The 16,695-nt window shown below is 41.1% G+C and overlaps 3 protein-coding genes across 5 annotated transcripts in view; 2 read left to right on the plus strand and 1 right to left on the minus strand.

Annotated features, from left to right (window-relative positions):
* Positions 1-10,550, plus strand: part of LOC132908768 (protein vein) — a 198,673-nt gene extending 188,123 nt beyond the window's left edge. The window contains exons 6-9 of the mRNA XM_060963094.1: positions 2,175-2,249; positions 2,627-2,948; positions 5,492-5,725; positions 6,518-10,550. Coding sequence (XP_060819077.1) covers positions 2,175-2,227 — 53 coding nt within the window. The 3' untranslated portion in view covers positions 2,228-2,249; positions 2,627-2,948; positions 5,492-5,725; positions 6,518-10,550. The remainder of the gene's footprint in view (positions 1-2,174; positions 2,250-2,626; positions 2,949-5,491; positions 5,726-6,517) is intronic.
* Positions 10,551-10,714: 164 nt separating this feature from the next.
* Positions 10,715-12,032, minus strand: LOC132908785 (mitotic spindle assembly checkpoint protein MAD2A). Its single transcript, XM_060963123.1, has 3 exons — positions 11,699-12,032; positions 11,225-11,587; positions 10,715-11,142 (listed from the first exon to the last, which is right to left on the minus strand). The coding sequence occupies exons 1-3, from the start codon at positions 11,769-11,771 to the stop codon at positions 10,943-10,945; spliced, it is 636 nt and encodes a 211-aa protein (XP_060819106.1). The 5' UTR covers positions 11,772-12,032; the 3' UTR covers positions 10,715-10,942.
* Positions 12,033-12,225: 193 nt separating this feature from the next.
* LOC132908763 (nucleolar and coiled-body phosphoprotein 1) lies at positions 12,226-16,482 on the plus strand. 3 transcript variants are annotated; one of them, XM_060963084.1, is made up of 5 exons: positions 12,226-12,421; positions 12,715-14,478; positions 14,551-14,637; positions 14,848-14,962; positions 15,005-15,312. In XM_060963084.1, the coding sequence occupies exons 1-5, from the start codon at positions 12,320-12,322 to the stop codon at positions 15,298-15,300; spliced, it is 2,364 nt and encodes a 787-aa protein (XP_060819067.1). In that variant the 5' UTR covers positions 12,226-12,319; the 3' UTR covers positions 15,301-15,312. The 3 variants fall into 3 exon arrangements, with proteins under 3 accessions (XP_060819067.1, XP_060819068.1, XP_060819069.1); XM_060963085.1 differs by lacking the exon at positions 14,551-14,637; XM_060963086.1 differs by lacking the exons at positions 14,848-14,962; positions 15,005-15,312 and adding an exon at positions 15,411-16,482 and having other exon boundaries at positions 12,228-12,421.
* Positions 16,483-16,695: the final 213 nt, after the last annotated feature.

Genomic DNA, 16,695 nt, shown 5'->3' on the forward strand with positions numbered 1-16,695 from the left:
ACTCGCGAGGGCGTGCTTCGAACTTCATGTTCGTAGCTACGAACCGCATTCCATCCCGTAACCAGTATAGCCAGCTATAGCGCCGCAAGCACGATCCAGAGAACGCTTTATGACTTTCATTAAAGCTCACGGAGCCGGTATAAGGACATATGTCCCCGGGGGAATGGCGCACGGTTATAAGGAGGCTGTAGCTGTGGCGCACAGAGGTTCATAGACGCGGTCGCACGATTTCTCGTTCACCGTCGTTGAGCATACGCAATGTTTACACGAGCGAACAGCCACCTCGATGCTCTTGCCCGGCAATGAATCCGCATTACGAGGCTGCCCGGCGCATTAAACTATAACGACTGCGAGGACATTCGGTGGACCATAGCCAGCCAACTGGACAGCGACCATGCGTGTCGCCTGATCTTCCTGTCATCTACACTCCGACGATTTCAACGATTGAATTCGTCGAGCCAACGTGACTCTAGCTCTCATTTTCTAGTTCAGATTTCAGGGGAAAAGTTACGTTGATTTTTCGACCGTATTAAAAATCAAACGATACGAGGAACAAATAACGAGATGGTTCGTATCGTAGCTGAGAAATAGTTGCGAAAGTAAAGAAAGGAATTCGCGACGGAATTCAAGACGTGAAAGAGGCAAAAATACGAATCAGCGACACAAGATCGGCGTATGTGTCGTAAAGTACAACTTGAAAATTGATCCCGAATGCAGTCTCGTTGGCCTTGATCAAGAATCGACGAGCTATTGACGAATTCACCCCGAGAGAACGAGCCGGCATCTAGCCTACTGGTTACTCGGGTCAACGGTAATGCGATAGAGTTACGCGGCTACGGTATATGCCTTGGCCACCCTATTATATCGGTCTGGAACCCTTTGGGAAATTGTCTATGGCGCCAGGCTGGGCCTCGATCAACCGTGAAATGTAGTCTGATACGTATTACCGTGGCGAGGCTATCGTTCCGTTATGCACTTGGATACTACGTTGCCGACCGATCGAACACCGTTCCGATCCAGCCCTACAAACCGAGATCTCGATCTTGCGGATCCAGTGCTCGCGATATAATCCCGACGAGAGGATGCTACGCGCGACCTGGTAGTCGTGTACTTTTTGGCTAATTGATATCGCTTAAGCCACGAATTGGGCTAATTGCAAGGTTAAGCTCCGTGCGTACGCGAAGCACCACTTAATTATCAACGAGTATACAGCCACGAGATTCATTGGCATGGAGATTCGCGTAAATATCGAGATCACTTTTCGCGAAACGTAGCAAAGCACTATCTCGTTGGTCGGGACACTTTGTCGATCGGACTCTTCCCAACGCTGTTGGATTTTAACGCGAACTTTGACATCGGTACACGTCGTTAAAGCAATTCCCGAGAGTTGTAGCAACTTTACCGTGAAGAAATTTATCGTTTTAGGGCCGTCTGGCAACGGACCGTTTACCACCGACTCTCTGGTCAAATTTCCATCGTTACAACGTCTACTGACCAGAGGACACTCGTGGATCGTTTCGAGCGCGAGAATACTCTCGAAATATCGTACGCCTCGGTTCGCCTTCGTCGTTTCCACCAGCGGGAAGCCGCGGCCGAACGTAACCAGCCGAACGAGCGGAAAGGTTTTCTCTTTCTCGTCGCGAAAGTCCTTCTAGAGGCGATCTCCCTACGAAATCATCCTCGAAGGAGCTTTATCAGGAATGCAGCATCTTTCAACGGACCCATATAACGGCGTTATACCAGCATTAAGAGAGATAAGTGAAGCGAGAATGATTCACGAGGGACGGAAATAGAACTATGACCGTTTCTCGACCCCGTGCTAGCTCTCGTGTTCGCTCTTCTCGAGGGTCGACCAAGAGCCCTAAAGAGCCCGTAAGACGACCGCCGGTGTAGTACGAGGCCGGACCACTCCCGCTTTCAAAAACGCACGCGCACTCTTTCCCACATGAATTTCCGCGCGTTCGCGTTTTCTCAGCCGTATTGTCACACCGGCTTCTCCAATTCCTTCGTTCGATTCACAATCCTTGCCCGTTGTTCAATTTCGATCGATCATTTTTCCCGCGCAAACCGATTCTGAATCGAACGAACGATGAATCGGCGAAGTCCTGTCTATTTAACAATTATCCGAAAGAATTAATGGAATCGTGTTTCTGTTCTGCTCTCGCTAACTCAAGATATGGATAAGTTCTCTTCGTTCGCCGAGGACGTGACGCTCGCCCGCTTCTAGCGCATCTAGCGGCACTGTCAAGGTAAATTAACGATTAACAGTCTCAGTTGTAAACTAATGTTTAACGATCTTTGCTAGCCGTATAAGAAAGAGAACAATTGTCGCTTGCGTACAGCTCTCGCGCTGATCTTCGTTTAACAACGCGTTTGATAATACTACTAATCTTTAATCGAACGACCGACGAATCACCTGGATATAAAGTCAAACGCGTGTCGTGTCGCTTCGTAAAGCAAATGGGGAAGCGTTTCCGGTGACAGAGAACCGGTCGCGGAATATTAAACGTCGCCGGGCAAATTTATCGGAAAGCGCGTTATCGAACCTATCTATCCAGGTAATTCGCGGCATTGCTACCTCGACAAAGACTAACCATCGATCTTCCTGACATTGTTGTGCTTGCAGCTTGCACATCGGGACATTCATCGTGTTTTGTTTTGTTGTAGCCTCACCCACATTCCTTCCCAATACCCCTTCAGGTTCCTACATACGCGTCCTCGACTTCTCCACTCTCCTCGGGCTCTCCACGTTTCCCCGCGGTATCTCCATTCCCCGACCCGACCAAACGTCTCGAGCTTTCGCGACCTTCTCACCTCATCCTCCTCCCAACTCCAACGTTTTCCATTTTCCCGCTTCGTTTCCTACATCTTCTATCTTATGCTCCTGTTCGTCGTTGCCTCGTTTCGTGCCCGCAACGAGTACCTGGCTACGCCGTCAATTTTCAGAGGTAAGTTTATCACGCCGCGTCCTCGGCAGTTTACCGATATTACTTGAACCATGTTACATACGAGCATCGATACTTGCTAGTTTTAATCGTACAATTTCTACTATTCTTATATTCCTTCGTCTGGCATCGATGTTCGCGTCTCTTCTTATTCGTGGAGAAACGCGAAGAGAGAAATTCTTTTTATTCCCTTCCAGTATTTCTGGTATTTCATATCCGCTTCTTATGAAAACTTTGTCAGGTCTCGAAATTCAGAAAGCCAGGATTTTGTCAAAGGAAGCCCTTATAGAGAGACAGATTTCATTTTGCTTCGAGTTTGGAGACAGTGGCACGAAATGACGATAATCGACAAATCGCTCGACGTTCTCCTCGTCAAATTAATTACGGTATCAAAAGGGCTCGCACCAGATATCAACCATATTTCTGTCGATTCGCGTTACTCGATTGTTCCTCCTCTCCCCGCGAGAAGAGATCGCGAATGAAATTTTCGCATAACGTGCCTCGACCACTGAAAAATGAAGTGGCGCTTTTTCCATCGATAATTCTCACACATCTCCGTGACTTTGGAAGAGCAACTCGTAGATTAATAAACGTAGATCTCGATGTAATATGCAGCCGACTTTCCCTGGAGTCCTTAGATAGTGCGGCGTAGTAGGGGGATGCGGAGGAATAGTCGTTTTGCGAGAAGGAACGCCAGTGAAAAAGGAGGAAGAGGCGGGAAACGCAGCGAAAAGAGTGCCCAGGGATATGAGCTCCGCGATATCTGCGCCGGAGCTCTTTGCTAACTCGCGGCAACCTTTACATCAGGGGGGGAAAAGCTGCTCTGAAAAAAAGGCGAACTCTCGAAACGCAGGGAGCTCGAACGCTTCACGAGGTAGCGAGAGAGGGGAATAGAGAAAGAGAGAGAGAAGGAGAAAATAGAAAGAGACGGTCAGTATTAAAAAGAGGAAGGAAGGAAGGAAGGAAGGAAGGAAGGAAGAAAGAAAGGAAGAAAGAAAGAAAGGAAGAAAGAGAAACTCACAACGATCGTCCAAAGAAATCGCTGCTAAATTTTCCATGTCTAGAAATGAGTTCCAGAATGTGTACGTTTTCCTTTACGCGTTTACTCAGATAGAATAATTTAATTTGTTAAAATTCTAGAAAAACTGCGAGTCCGGAAATTGTATTTATTTATAGAACGAAGGAAATCGAAAAATACGAATTGCTCTAGAGATAATCGGAATAATCGCTTGACCAAAGTGTTTCAGGCGACCGCGTCAGCTATACGTACCGAGTGTCCAGAGATTTATATGTATACGCGGTGCAACGTGTGCAAGATACGCACCCTTAACACCGTCATAATGGACTTGCAAACTATTCAGCGTGTGGGAAGCCAGCTAGCTAACTTAGCCTGGCTTCAAAGCCAGCGGTCTCCAACTATAGGACGCTTCCGAATTACAAATCCGAAGATGGTACAAGTGCTGACTATCGCGTATTAGAGAAATTGTGTTAGAGAAACTCGTTATTCGACGCGTGGAATTTTCACCTAAGAGGAAGAGTAACGATTACGAGCAAAGGATTAATAACAATAAAAATTGCTCGATGAAAGCAACAGCAAAATTGGCGAACAACTTTATCAGGAAATTTGTTAATGGTGGATAAAGGCGCGTTTCATGCCTCGACCATTCTGTGACGATCGAAATCAATTACGGGAACAAATTGTAACGAGCGTCCTTCGAAGCGAACGCGAGATAAAAATTAAATTTCCCATTTTCATTGGCGGCCGCGAGCGAACGGCAATTATTTTTTAATCGTCGCCGAGTGTAATCACGTATTAATACACGAATGTTGCCCCCGATAATTGCACGAGAACACATCGGTAAACCGTGAAATCGTCTGGTTTGCCAGCCGCAACAAGAACGAAACTCGACGACTTCAACGTTCATAGATAAACCTAATGGCCCATGCTAATTAGAAGCAAAGACCATTATCGGCCCTCTCCAGCCGGCAAAAACAAATTTGTCGGCCACATCTATTACCGATTCCGCTTGTTCGTAACGACTGCTAACGGGAATCTGCACTATACATAATCAAATATACATTCGATCGAAACCTAACTTACACTAAACCGTGGTAGCTGTTCCTTCATTCGCGTATCCGTTAAACGCTATTTTGCTATTTTCCCTATTTTACGATACCTTCTTCGATGAGAATTCAACGACTGGCACCCTACGGGAGCAAAGTCTTTAAGAATCGTCAATTTTGGAGAATGGTTAAAACGGTCTAATTGTTACTTAGCATCAACCCTAGATAGAACGAGGGTAACGGAAGCATACGATCCCGCGGTATTCAGGCTTAATCATTCGCTACTTAGTCCAGAGTTATCTCCCTCCCGTTGACCGAACTTTCCTCCTACGGCGTCAGTTCCCCGAGGAACTTGGCGACCCTGATGCCCCCAGATAAACTTAATAGAACCGGACTAATTAGGCCGGAAAGTCCGGGAGCGGAGGAATCACCGGTACCTTTTGCGGCTCACGAATAATTTCGACGGCCACTTGCTGCCACAGGAGAGCCCCAGGAGATGAAGCAGCAATTCGCCGACCAACGTCATCCACGCGCATCCCGCATCCTGGATCGTCGATAATTCAGCATCGTCGTCAACTAGTCTGCTCGAATTCACTGCGGGGAGCATACTTTCCGGAAGGTTGAGCCTTTCAGGAAGTCCTTCTGATACGCGAAGCTACGTCCTCTCCGACAACATCGGCAACGTCCATTTTTCCACCTTGATCGTACCGAACAAGGTAAGAATTCTCTTTTTCTCTCTTATCTAGTTAATCGTAAGATAATAGGAATAGAGGCGAGACGAATCGTACTACGAGTATAGTATATAGTATGAATAACAGATATAACGGAACAGAGGGATGGAATTTCTATTTGGTTCGCTCGTTAAAGCAGAGACAAGGTAAACTATCGTTGGCTAGGTTGATTCCATTAGCCACCTTAAGCCTCTCGTTTGTCGAGGAGAAGGCAGAAAGGAGAAACAGAACAGTGATGCCCTGTTATACCAAATATCCACGAGGGTGAGCTGCGTTGAGATAAAGATGAATCTACGCCCAGCAACGGAAGGAGGGATACAAATAGGGTAGACGAAAGAAGAAGGAGGGTTGCGGGGGATCCTTCTGAACGATGCTTCATCCATAGCACAAAGGAGAAAAGCGGGAGAGTAACAACCGCGTCGAAACAACACCACGGAAGGGAAGAAAGTTGCAGGGAAAACAGAGGAGCTTGCCTTCCGTTTCGTTCGAAATGAGAAATTGCTGGAGGACTTGGCAGGATAAATGAATCAACACCGCAGTACCTGGTAGTTTTGTTTTAACTGTTGAATATTTGATTGACCCACAGACGCGTCGAGATCACTGTAAAACCGCTAATTTAGCTTCCAGCGTAATTTCTTTTATCTACAATTTATCCTGTCCACGACGACGCCCTTTAATGTCGCGTCTCGATGATGACTCGATTCCCTCTTCGCGCGACTTGAATACACATCGAACGGAGACTCCTTTTAATCGATCCGAACTTCTTTCTCGTTGCAGAGCATCGTCGAGTGGTTCGACATCGTCCAAGAGCAAACACGAAGAACGGAGGATCTCAAGAAACAAGAGTCGCCATCCAATGGAAACACCGTGTTCACGGACGGAAAAAGTATCGTAGCTGAATTCGACGTTCGAAAACAACGAGGGAAATGTCCAGCCATTCTCTTTTTGCCCTGCTATTCCTCTCTTTCCCATGGTTTCCGCATGAAAATGTGAGAAATACGATAAACGTTGCCGCACCGACTAACGGCACGGGCAAAACTATCGTGGCCAAATCAAATTTAAGTCCCATGTGTGTAAACTGTATTTGCAGAGATATGTTTTTCCTGGCATTTCGCGCGGTATGTCCCAACAGCTTTAATTTTCTCCCTTGGGATAGGCGTTGCGCTCGTCCATCATTTACGCGTATCGAAAATTAAAGCGGGACTCGGAATGTACGTACGTACGCGGATCGATTTTTCTTTCGCGAATCATCGTCGAGAAAGCGATAACATCGTCTTCCGACGTTTTCACGCTTTAAAATCTCCTTTAATCTTTCTTGAGAAGAGCAAGTCGCAAATACATGTTTTCCTTTCTTTTTTCGAACTTCCTGTCGCTCGGAAGGTTTGCACCGGGCGAAAGAACTCGACAGGTAAGAAAAGGGATAGAGAGGAAAAAAGAAACGGGGTAGACGTCGTAAACCTTATCCGCAAGCACGTGCGGATCGTTAGAACACCACGTGGAGGCGACGATTTCGTTTTACGGGATTGCAGGAAGAAAGGCACGACATGGACGATCCCGGATCTTGTAATAGGATTTCCGGGATCAACGAGTCTTCCTACGCGACAGCCAATGTCTTCGAGGCAGAAACGTAATTGCGTGGAGCGACGTGAATTTCGACGATTTCGAAAACCTGTTTGGCTCGTCGAATTCGTCCGATATAATTCCATCGAAATGTTATCGAACGTAACAACGTATTCTCGTTTGTTTGCAAAATCAAGCGAAACTATCAAGAACCAATTTGCGATTAATTCGTCGACAGGAACGGATCTGCCTCGATGAACGGCCCGATGTTCCAAACGTGGAGCAATGTTACCGTAAAAAGACGCTTCTCGGTTTTCGAGCGACAGTTCGTCGAAACGTATGTCAGACGCGTCCAGGAGAGTATTGTACAAAGTATTCCTTGTATCCCTTTGAGCAGCGTGTGTGCGTGCGGTATGTGCGTCGAACAGCAATCGATGGAAACGACGAACGACGATCGATTCGTCTATTCTTCAGGGATAAAACAAAAATCGTAAGATTGGGTGGAAATTGGTGGACAGAGTCGTTTGTGGCTCTACTTTTCGCCTGCGACAAGGGTGGTTGCGTTATTACGCCGAGACCGAAGAAATCAGGCTGCACTTTAATTAACGGAGTTCGCGGCAAAGCATCGTCGTAAGAATTGTTACGCCTCGAAAGCGAACGAGTAATTGCATTTTCGCTGGCACCGTCGTCGAGAATCGTAATATCGGCCTCGATTGGCCTCGCCGAAACGATCGTCGACGGAAAATAGGAAATAGCAGGGAACGATAGTAGCGATGAAAAACAAGGCGCGTTTATAATCAAGTCGAATGCAACGATAACAGCCAGTGAGTTACTCGTTAAGAAGAAAAACTAATGGCTAAAATGTCTCTCTCTCTCTCTCTCTCGTTTCTCGCGTATTTTGATGTTACTCGAGTGAAATTTGGCATACAGATGGAGACCGTGGTGTTTCGCGTTTCCATCGATCGGTGAACACACGCACGCTTACTTTTTACATTTTAGAGCTATAAAGAATTACATATAGATAGTTGTTGAACGAACGAGCGAACAGTGTTCCAGAGTTCTTCTTGCAAGAGAAGAGGAAATACTTTACCATTCTAGCGATATATCAGAAACTTTGAGAAGAGAAGAAATTCGTGGCAGCGTATGATGTCCGTGCAAGCTTACTAGTGCCGCCGTGCTTTTTCGTTACAAATTTATTTCGTCGCTCGTACCTATCGAACGATTTGTATGAAAGTCATCGTAAGTCATCGATGGCGCGCCGTTCCGTCTAGTGCCGTTTCCCTTCCCAACCCCAAGATTCTATTAACTAGCTCCTGTTAATATTGGTTTTCAAATAGATAACAATTATTCGAGTATCGGGTATTCGGCTACGTCCGAAAGATTCTGATTTTTTTTCACGCTCGATCTTGTTACCAAAATAAAGAGAAACACGAATGTCGACACTGGAACGGAACGACGAGCCTGATCATAGCGAACAAAAGAGGAATGTATTTTATGATATTTTACGCATAAAATGATCGTAAATCGAATATAGCGATTAGTCCAAGGTAAACTTAAGTAGAGGTGTATAAATGAGAACCCAAAGTGTGCATAATGTTGCACACGATATTTACGAGGGCTGAGAAGTGAACGCGTCGATTTTCTCGAGCGAGTGAAAAAGGGCCGCGGAACGGTGATTGCGTGCTAACGATTGTACCAACGACGATGATAGTTAATTACCGATAGGCGATCGTCGATCATTATCGTTAACATCTAGCCCCGTAACGAGATCATCCTGTGCCAGGATCGCATCAAACGGAAATGCGACCAACCCACTTCCGGGACGTTACGTTTTTTCCTTTTCTACGGAAGTGAATAAGAACATCGGCAACTGTTCCGTGATAATTGCCCTATCACGAATAACACTAAGCGCTACTGTAAAATATTGTATATTATTTCACGTTATTTATTTTTCAATGTTTTTACTAGGAGACGCGTTTTTACGATACTCAAGAGAATTATCGCGTAATGTTATAGAGACATGACTCGTTCTGATCCGCGGTGCTGTGCTTATATGTGACGACCAAACGAACCTGTCAATTTTGGACCCTTTTAGTATTTATAGCGATCGTTCAGAGTGATAGAATAAAAGTCAAACTAAACTCGAAGGTACAATAAAGCAATGGTTTTCAGTCACAACTCAGATTTTACAGTCACAGCGGATCAGCCGAATTAGAGTGTTTATAAACTTCAACGTATTTCCAGCAGCTTTTGCAGTGTGTAAAACTAACCAGAGAAACCGAAGCAAATCTAGTCTAGGCGAGATTTAAGAGCGTACAGCTTGCGCGTTAAAGATTATTACGAACGTGCCGTCCGCCCTCGAAATGATTGCACGTGGTCATAAGCGTGAACTGCGCCAACACATGCGGATGAAAGCAAGCTTGCCTTGTTCTCGAAAGTTAAGTAATGTTAGTTTTGAAAAAAAGAGGGCCGATCGAACGATTCGTTTTGTACGACGCGTGACAGGGAACGATTACGTTCCATGCTGATCTAATAGCGAACCAAGTGCACTATGGATCGTATGGCTAACTCTAGCAGCACGAAGTACTAACGAGTTAATAGCGAAATTGTCGTAAGGAAGAAACGAACGCTGCAGGTATTAACGAAGCATAAGCCGCTGTTGATGTTTCCTAACGTGGTCTTCGATTTCTGTCGAAGAGATCGGGTACAATAGGTACCGAAAACGAGGATATTACGACCAAATACCACTTATACGACATCGTAAAATGAAATAAAAAACGGAAAAAAAATTTTATGTAAGAGACGAAGTTTCTATTGAATTTCGGTTGAAGACGCATCCAAAAAAGTATGATCCGAATCCGCCGCAATTACTTACACCTAACGAAGAGAAATGCCTAGTCAACATGTACGTGCTCCCAAAGAATGTATTTCCGTTCGGTATTTATCCATTTCGAGATTTCATTTCGATATTCATGTATTACTGTAACATTCTTTAATCGTGAATCGACATCGAGAGAAAAAAAGGAAAACAGAACGAAGTATTTGATAAATTTGGAGCACTTGTACATTTAAGAATATTTAAGTAATGCTAACGATGTTACTTGCGATTTGGTATATGACGAACGTCAAACACGAAAAATATTTTATTCTAGTCGTATCTTTCATGCTTTGCCAAGTAAAATAATATAATTCCTGTGTTAAGTGTAATAGTCAATTATGTTTTAATAAAATCTGCCAAGATTCTTGTCAATTCTCTTCTTCCCCTAACCATCAACTAAACCATTAAATAACTAGATACGAACGTAAAATAGAAAAATATATACCGATACTAGAAGAAAGAAGAAACAGGAGTCTAAGATACGAAGATAACTGCTGGAAGTAGGATTTCCTATAGAATAAACTGACAAGCTATCAAAGTTATATCAAAATATATATTTGTATAAGATTCTTTAGAGGTAATTCTAATAATTCATATAGTATATTCAAACCTTTCAGAATAACACGACCACTTTCATCTTATAATCATTTGTATACAAAAAGAAAGTTAAATAGCAGTCTTTAATATCAATTATTGTTAAAAAGATGAAAGAAATATATGTTTCATATGTACATTTCAATTACCAAAGATAAAACATGTAATATCTAAACATTCTTATAACTAACTATGGTATCCATCTTATGAAGAGAAGTTGAAAATGATCGCAATTGTACTTCTTGACTGTTTGCGATAAATACTGGCTGGGTTTCATCCCATTCCTTAGGGATACCACAGTCAGGTACAGTATACGTTAAAATATCAAATGAACATAAACAATCCAATAGTGGAAGAAAACTTACTGTACCTGAAACATAAAAGATCCAACAAATCAGATTTTAAATGTAAAGCACTGTACTGTTAAAAACTTGAATTATCGAACAAGTTACCAGTGATCTGACGTATGACTTCACGAATCTCTTTCTGTATAGCCTTCACGTCCTTTGTACCCACTTCAGGAAGACTATTTTTTGTGTTATCATTGGTGCTATTAGACGACCGATCTTCATAATCTACTTTGAAATCCCACTTTTCTAATACTTCTTTGGTATTAACATTTGTTATAACAAGAGTTATCTTTTGTACTTTTCGTTGAGTAAGCCATTCTTGAATCTGGCTAAGGACAGTATCCAAATATCCTTTGATCTTTTCATCTGTAGACATTAAAACGAACAAACCAAAATGTTCGGCGGGTTCAAAAGTTTCCGGCGGATAAATGCCTCTTTGATACAAAATACTATTCACGCCATAAACTGAAACGAGTAGAAGCAACATGTAAGATGATGAATTCTGATTAAATTTCAAGTGACGCTCGACAACTGTAAATAAGTTTTAAAAGAATGTAAAAAGTATGACCAACTTACGAAGATATTCTTTAACCAGCTCTGCTGATCCTTTTAGCGTAATACACTTTGCTTTCTGTTGAGTTTCTGTCATAGTTTTCAAATAACTACCACCCAATATAATTGAATTAACAAATTTCCGCCGAAAATTCTAGTACCTTACAGGTTATAACGAAGCCGGTTTATCATTTTAAAAACATCCAATGCGCTGCTTATAAACCGATATTTCACCAACCAAAAGACAGAGGAAAAATTTATGAACTTTGAGTACGTTCATAAAATCAACGTAAAATATAAGCTCAAAGAATTACGGAAATGATTTAACGCGACTACTTACAATATATGTTTATAACTTTACATCACAAAAGTTAATAGTTCGTTAACTAAATATAAATAAACTAATACACAAAAGATGAGAATACATTTAAGATAATAGAAATAATCTTATGACCAATCCGAAATGATATCGCAATAATGTGTTCCACAAGTAGCACACACTGCACGTTACTACAATAACGCATCTTCATCCAATACAATCCGTGCTCGACTGCAGCGCCATATACATGAAAATGGGGAGTCTATAAGACTGCCGCCGTGCACTCAATTGCGGCTAGGTTTTCAAGCTCTTTGCACGCGTCCATTATGGCATCTATTGAAGAATTGAGTATTTCTGCCCTTGTATATGAATATTTACTCAAAAAGGACGCGTCGCTGGCGAAGGTTTTTCAAAAGAAAACGAAAGCGGTAAGATTATAACTAGTTATTTCGTACATACAGTAATTGATCGATTTTTAAGAAGCCAATGTATATGCGATACCAGAAGTACCGCCATTCGGCCGTACCACGTGGGCGAAATAATTTCGCCATTATATATTTCGAATTCATGTTAAAATAGAACTTGATTATCATCACCTATACTCATTATATGTATATTAATTAATATTCTCATCCATATGTTATTGTCTTCTTTTAATTCCGGATAATTCATCGTAAAGATAGTACGACCTTCAACTCATGTTCGTTTATTTCGTTTACAGCCCGCATTGCCAAAGGGCGCACCAACAATTGAGGACGTTTTTAATCATTTTCAAAAAACATCGCAAATAAAGTTAAACATAAAGGCACAAGCTAAAGATACAAGTTCAGATACAAGTTCAGAGAGTGAAGAAGATGCACCAAAGAAGGTGCCACAAGTAAATGGTAAAGCTACAGTTAATGCTGCAGTGAATAATAAAAAAAAGAAATCTTCTTCAGAAGAAAGCTCTAGCAATGATGAAAAACCTTCACCAAAAGTACCTGCAAAAACTAAGGCTACTGTTAAACCATTATCTAAAACAGTGCCTGTAAAGAAAAAAGAAAGTTCAGATGATAGTTCTTCAGAGGAGGAGGAGGTACCTAAAACACAACCTAAAGCAGTGTCAACGCCAAAAGTAATTCAGGTATCTAAAACACAGGAATCTTCAGATGACTCAGATTCAGATAGCGAAGAAGAATCTAAAGCAAATATAACTGCAAAAGCAAATACAAAATCAGCTGCAACAGGTCAAACAAAAATCACAATGAATAAAAAGGAATCTTCAAGCGAAGATAGTACTGATAGCGAAGAAGAAAGTCCAGTTAAGCCAGTATTAAAGAAACCAACATCTACACCAACTATAATAAAAACACCAGCAAAGAAAGAAGAATCCTCTAGTGATGATTCTGATGATTCTTCGGAAGAAGAAGTTGCCAAACCTCAGCCATCGGTTAAAGCCAAGTCGGTTGCTAAATCTACTAATGTTGCTAAACAAGAGGAATCTTCAAGTGATGATTCGGATGATTCTTCAGAAGAGGCAACTGTTGCAAAACCACCAGTTGCTAAAGCTATTCCAGATAAGAAAAAAAAGGAAAAATCTGTTGAACAAAAGAAAGAAGCAGCGCCTACTCCACAAAAGAAGGAAACAACAAAATTAGGGAAGCAAAACAAAGGTTTACCAACAAAACCAACAGTAACAGTAACAAAAGAATCATCTAGTGAAGAAACTAGCGAGGAAGAAACACCACAAGCCAAAAAGGCTGTTCCTCCATCAACACCAGTAGCTGCAAAGAAAGCTGTAGCTAAAAAAGAAGAATCTTCTTCTAGCGAAGACAGCAGTGAAGAAGTAGCACCAGCTAAACAGTCAGCTGTTACACAAACAACCGTAATCGCAAAGAAAGTACCTGCTAAGAAGAATGAATCTTCTTCCAGTGAAGATAGCAGTGAAGAAGAACTACCAACAAAAAAGCCTGCTCCTGCTAAATTAGTAACACCAGTTGTATCTAAAAAAGCAAAATCTTCTAGTGAAGATTCTGATGATTCAAATGAAAATGTCAAGGCAGCTACAAAAGTGACAACAAAACCTGCAAAGAAAGCTGAGTCCAGTTCTGAAGATTCCGATGAATCTGAAGATGAAGAACCAGTCAAAAAACCAGTAGCTGCAGTTACAAAAACAATAAAGAAAACTGAAGCTAAAAAGGAATCATCCAGTGAAGATTCTGATTCAGATTCATCAGACAATGAAAAATCAAACACACCTATTGCTAAAACTCCTGTCGTAAAAGAAACAGCAGCTAAAAAAGATTCAGATTCAGAGGAAGATGATTCTAATGAAATACAGCAAACAAAAACTCCAATCCCAAAGACACCTAAAGTTGAGAAAAGAAAACACAAAGAAATAGAACAGGAACAAGAAGAGGAAGATGTAGGGAAGCCCCCTGCAAAAGCTCAGAAGAATAATTACAGTAATTTTGTAAAGGCGAATAATAGTTTCAATAATGATAAGGTAATAGTTATAGTATTTGATGCATTTATACAAGAGAAAAGAAACATTTTATTTAGAAAATTCTGTGTTTAGCGACACAAAAATACTCCATTTCGTCGTGTAAAGGATGATGAGCTAGAATTGGATCCCAAATTGGCAAACAATTCTTTTGAGGCAAAGGTAAATGCTTGGAAACATATGAAAAACACAGGCCACTCGCCGTTTTATAAAAGCTTGAAACCATGTTTCCCTGCATTCACCAACACCTTTCATGTTTTTTTTTTTTTTTTTAAACAAAGACAGTATTAAAAAATGCTTCTAAAGATATTTCACATATAAATGGACTTGAATAGAAAACGGCGATTGACCTGAGTCTTCCTTTTGTTTTAGGAGGACAATCAGGAAGAGGGTGGTTTTAGGAAACACGGTGGAAGGGGTGGATTTGGTGGAGGCAGAGGCGGTTTTGGTCGTGGTGGATTCAGGGGAGGTCGCGGTGGCGGCGGAGGTGATAGAGGAGGTCGCGGAGGTGATAGAGGAGGTCGCGGAGGTGATAGGGATTGGGGAGGTCGCGGTGGTGGCGATAGAGGAGGAAGAGGTGGTTTCAAAGGGGGGCGAGGAAATTTTAGAGGTGGTTTTGACAATAGAAGGTCATGGGGCGGGAATGATAGGGGAAACACTAACGAAGGCGGTAGATCCGACGGATTTAGGAAATCATGGGGTAACGGCGAAAGTGAAAGGGGGGGTGGTCGCGGCGGATTTAAGGGAGGCAGAGGTGGTTTCGATAAAAACAGATCGTTCGATAATGCATCGCAACAAAATAAAAAAATTACGTTTGACAATTGACAATAGAAGTTACATATAAAGGTGAGGGAAGTTAATTCAAAATAGTTAGGTATCTAAATAAAAATTTATGTAGTAAGTGAATATTGTTATATAGAATTTTTGTTCAACAGAAAGGTGCTCGTGGATCTTGGGGAGAGAAAGCGAATCAGGACCTTAAATACACCAGAGGAAAATCATTTCGCCATGAGAAAACGAAGAAAAAGCGTGGTAGCTACCGCGGTGGTCAAATAGATACTAGCGTCAATTCTATTAAATTTGACGACTAAGAAAGCAGTTGTAAAAAGTAAATGAGCACGTTATATTATTATTATTAGCCTATATATTTAATTAAGGTAACAGATACAAGAATTTTAAGTCTCTAAGTTTCCTTTAGTGAAGAACTTGAATAGTATTTTTAGAATCACTAACACTATTGTGCTCGATTATTACGAAATTAAGTGGAACTATATACAACTTTGCTATTATGTTTAATCTCTTAAGTTGATTCCACGTAGTCTTTTTAACAATTAGTATCTATAAGACTGCAATTTGAGTATATCTGACGAAAATTTCTATTACTTATTTTAATATGAAGAAAATGACTTACAGAAGATATTTCAATATTGGACTACTGTATTAAAAAGTAATTGTCGTTTATTGCAATATGTAACATATTTCGTATACCTATTACTCCTAGAATTATTAGGAAGTACAACAGATATTTATGTCTGTCATTATCGAAACCTACATTTAATAGGAAATGCAACAAATATTTGTCTGTTGTTATCGAAGCCTGAATAATTCCACCTTTACCGTCAAATCTCTTAAGGATTTTTTAAAGATATATTCTCTATGTAATATAGAATTCAGCTTCGTACACAAATGTCGTTTAGACATTGCTTTCTTTCGTAATTAGTAATAAAATTTTATTGCGAATATGACATGTAATTAAAGATTCAAAATATGAAATACGATATGCAATCTAATATTTAAATTAAAATTATAAATTTCATGAATATGAGACAGAGTTTATATGTATGGAAATAATTTAATGAATCTGGTTATAATGAATTGGAAAAAAAAAAAAGATATAAAAAATTTTGGGCACATAAATCTATTATCACTTCATCATTGCTCATTTAAAGATATGTGTACTTTTGTAATACGTTGTCATAGAAAACCTATAAAGACAATGTACTTCTACTGATTGCATTATTATATTAACATCCACATCTATAAATCCTATTTTAATATTCCTAGTTTATAAATATAATTTACTAATACATTTTTATATAAGAAGTAGTCCTCAGAAAATGAGGGATATTTAATAGTTTGGCAAAACACAAAGGAAAAAGAGGGGTGTTCTTATTTACCCTCTTTAGTCTCCTCACAAAGAAGAGAAAAAAGGTTTCAAAG

Source organism: Bombus pascuorum, chromosome 7 (assembly GCF_905332965.1).
Source record: "Bombus pascuorum chromosome 7, iyBomPasc1.1, whole genome shotgun sequence".
Taxonomy (NCBI): domain Eukaryota; kingdom Metazoa; phylum Arthropoda; class Insecta; order Hymenoptera; family Apidae; genus Bombus; species Bombus pascuorum.

Bases quoted from the DNA above. Each gene is read 5' to 3' on its own strand.
- LOC132908785 (XM_060963123.1), bottom strand. From the start codon at position 11,771: ATGACAGAAACTCAACAGAAAGCAAAGTGTATTACGCTAAAAGGATCA. The intron at 11,588-11,698 runs GTAAGTTGGTCA...TACTCGTTTCAG, and splicing joins GCTGGTTAAAGAATATCTTC to TTTATGGCGTGAATAGTATT. The intron at 11,143-11,224 runs GTAACTTGTTCG...TTTATGTTTCAG, and splicing joins AGTCATACGTCAGATCACTG to GTACAGTAAGTTTTCTTCCA.
- LOC132908763 (XM_060963084.1), top strand. From the start codon at position 12,320: ATGGCATCTATTGAAGAATTGAGTATTTCTGCCCTTGTATATGAATAT. The intron at 12,422-12,714 runs GTAAGATTATAA...TTTCGTTTACAG, and splicing joins TTCAAAAGAAAACGAAAGCG to CCCGCATTGCCAAAGGGCGC. The intron at 14,638-14,847 runs GTAAATGCTTGG...CTTTTGTTTTAG, and splicing joins ACAATTCTTTTGAGGCAAAG to GAGGACAATCAGGAAGAGGG.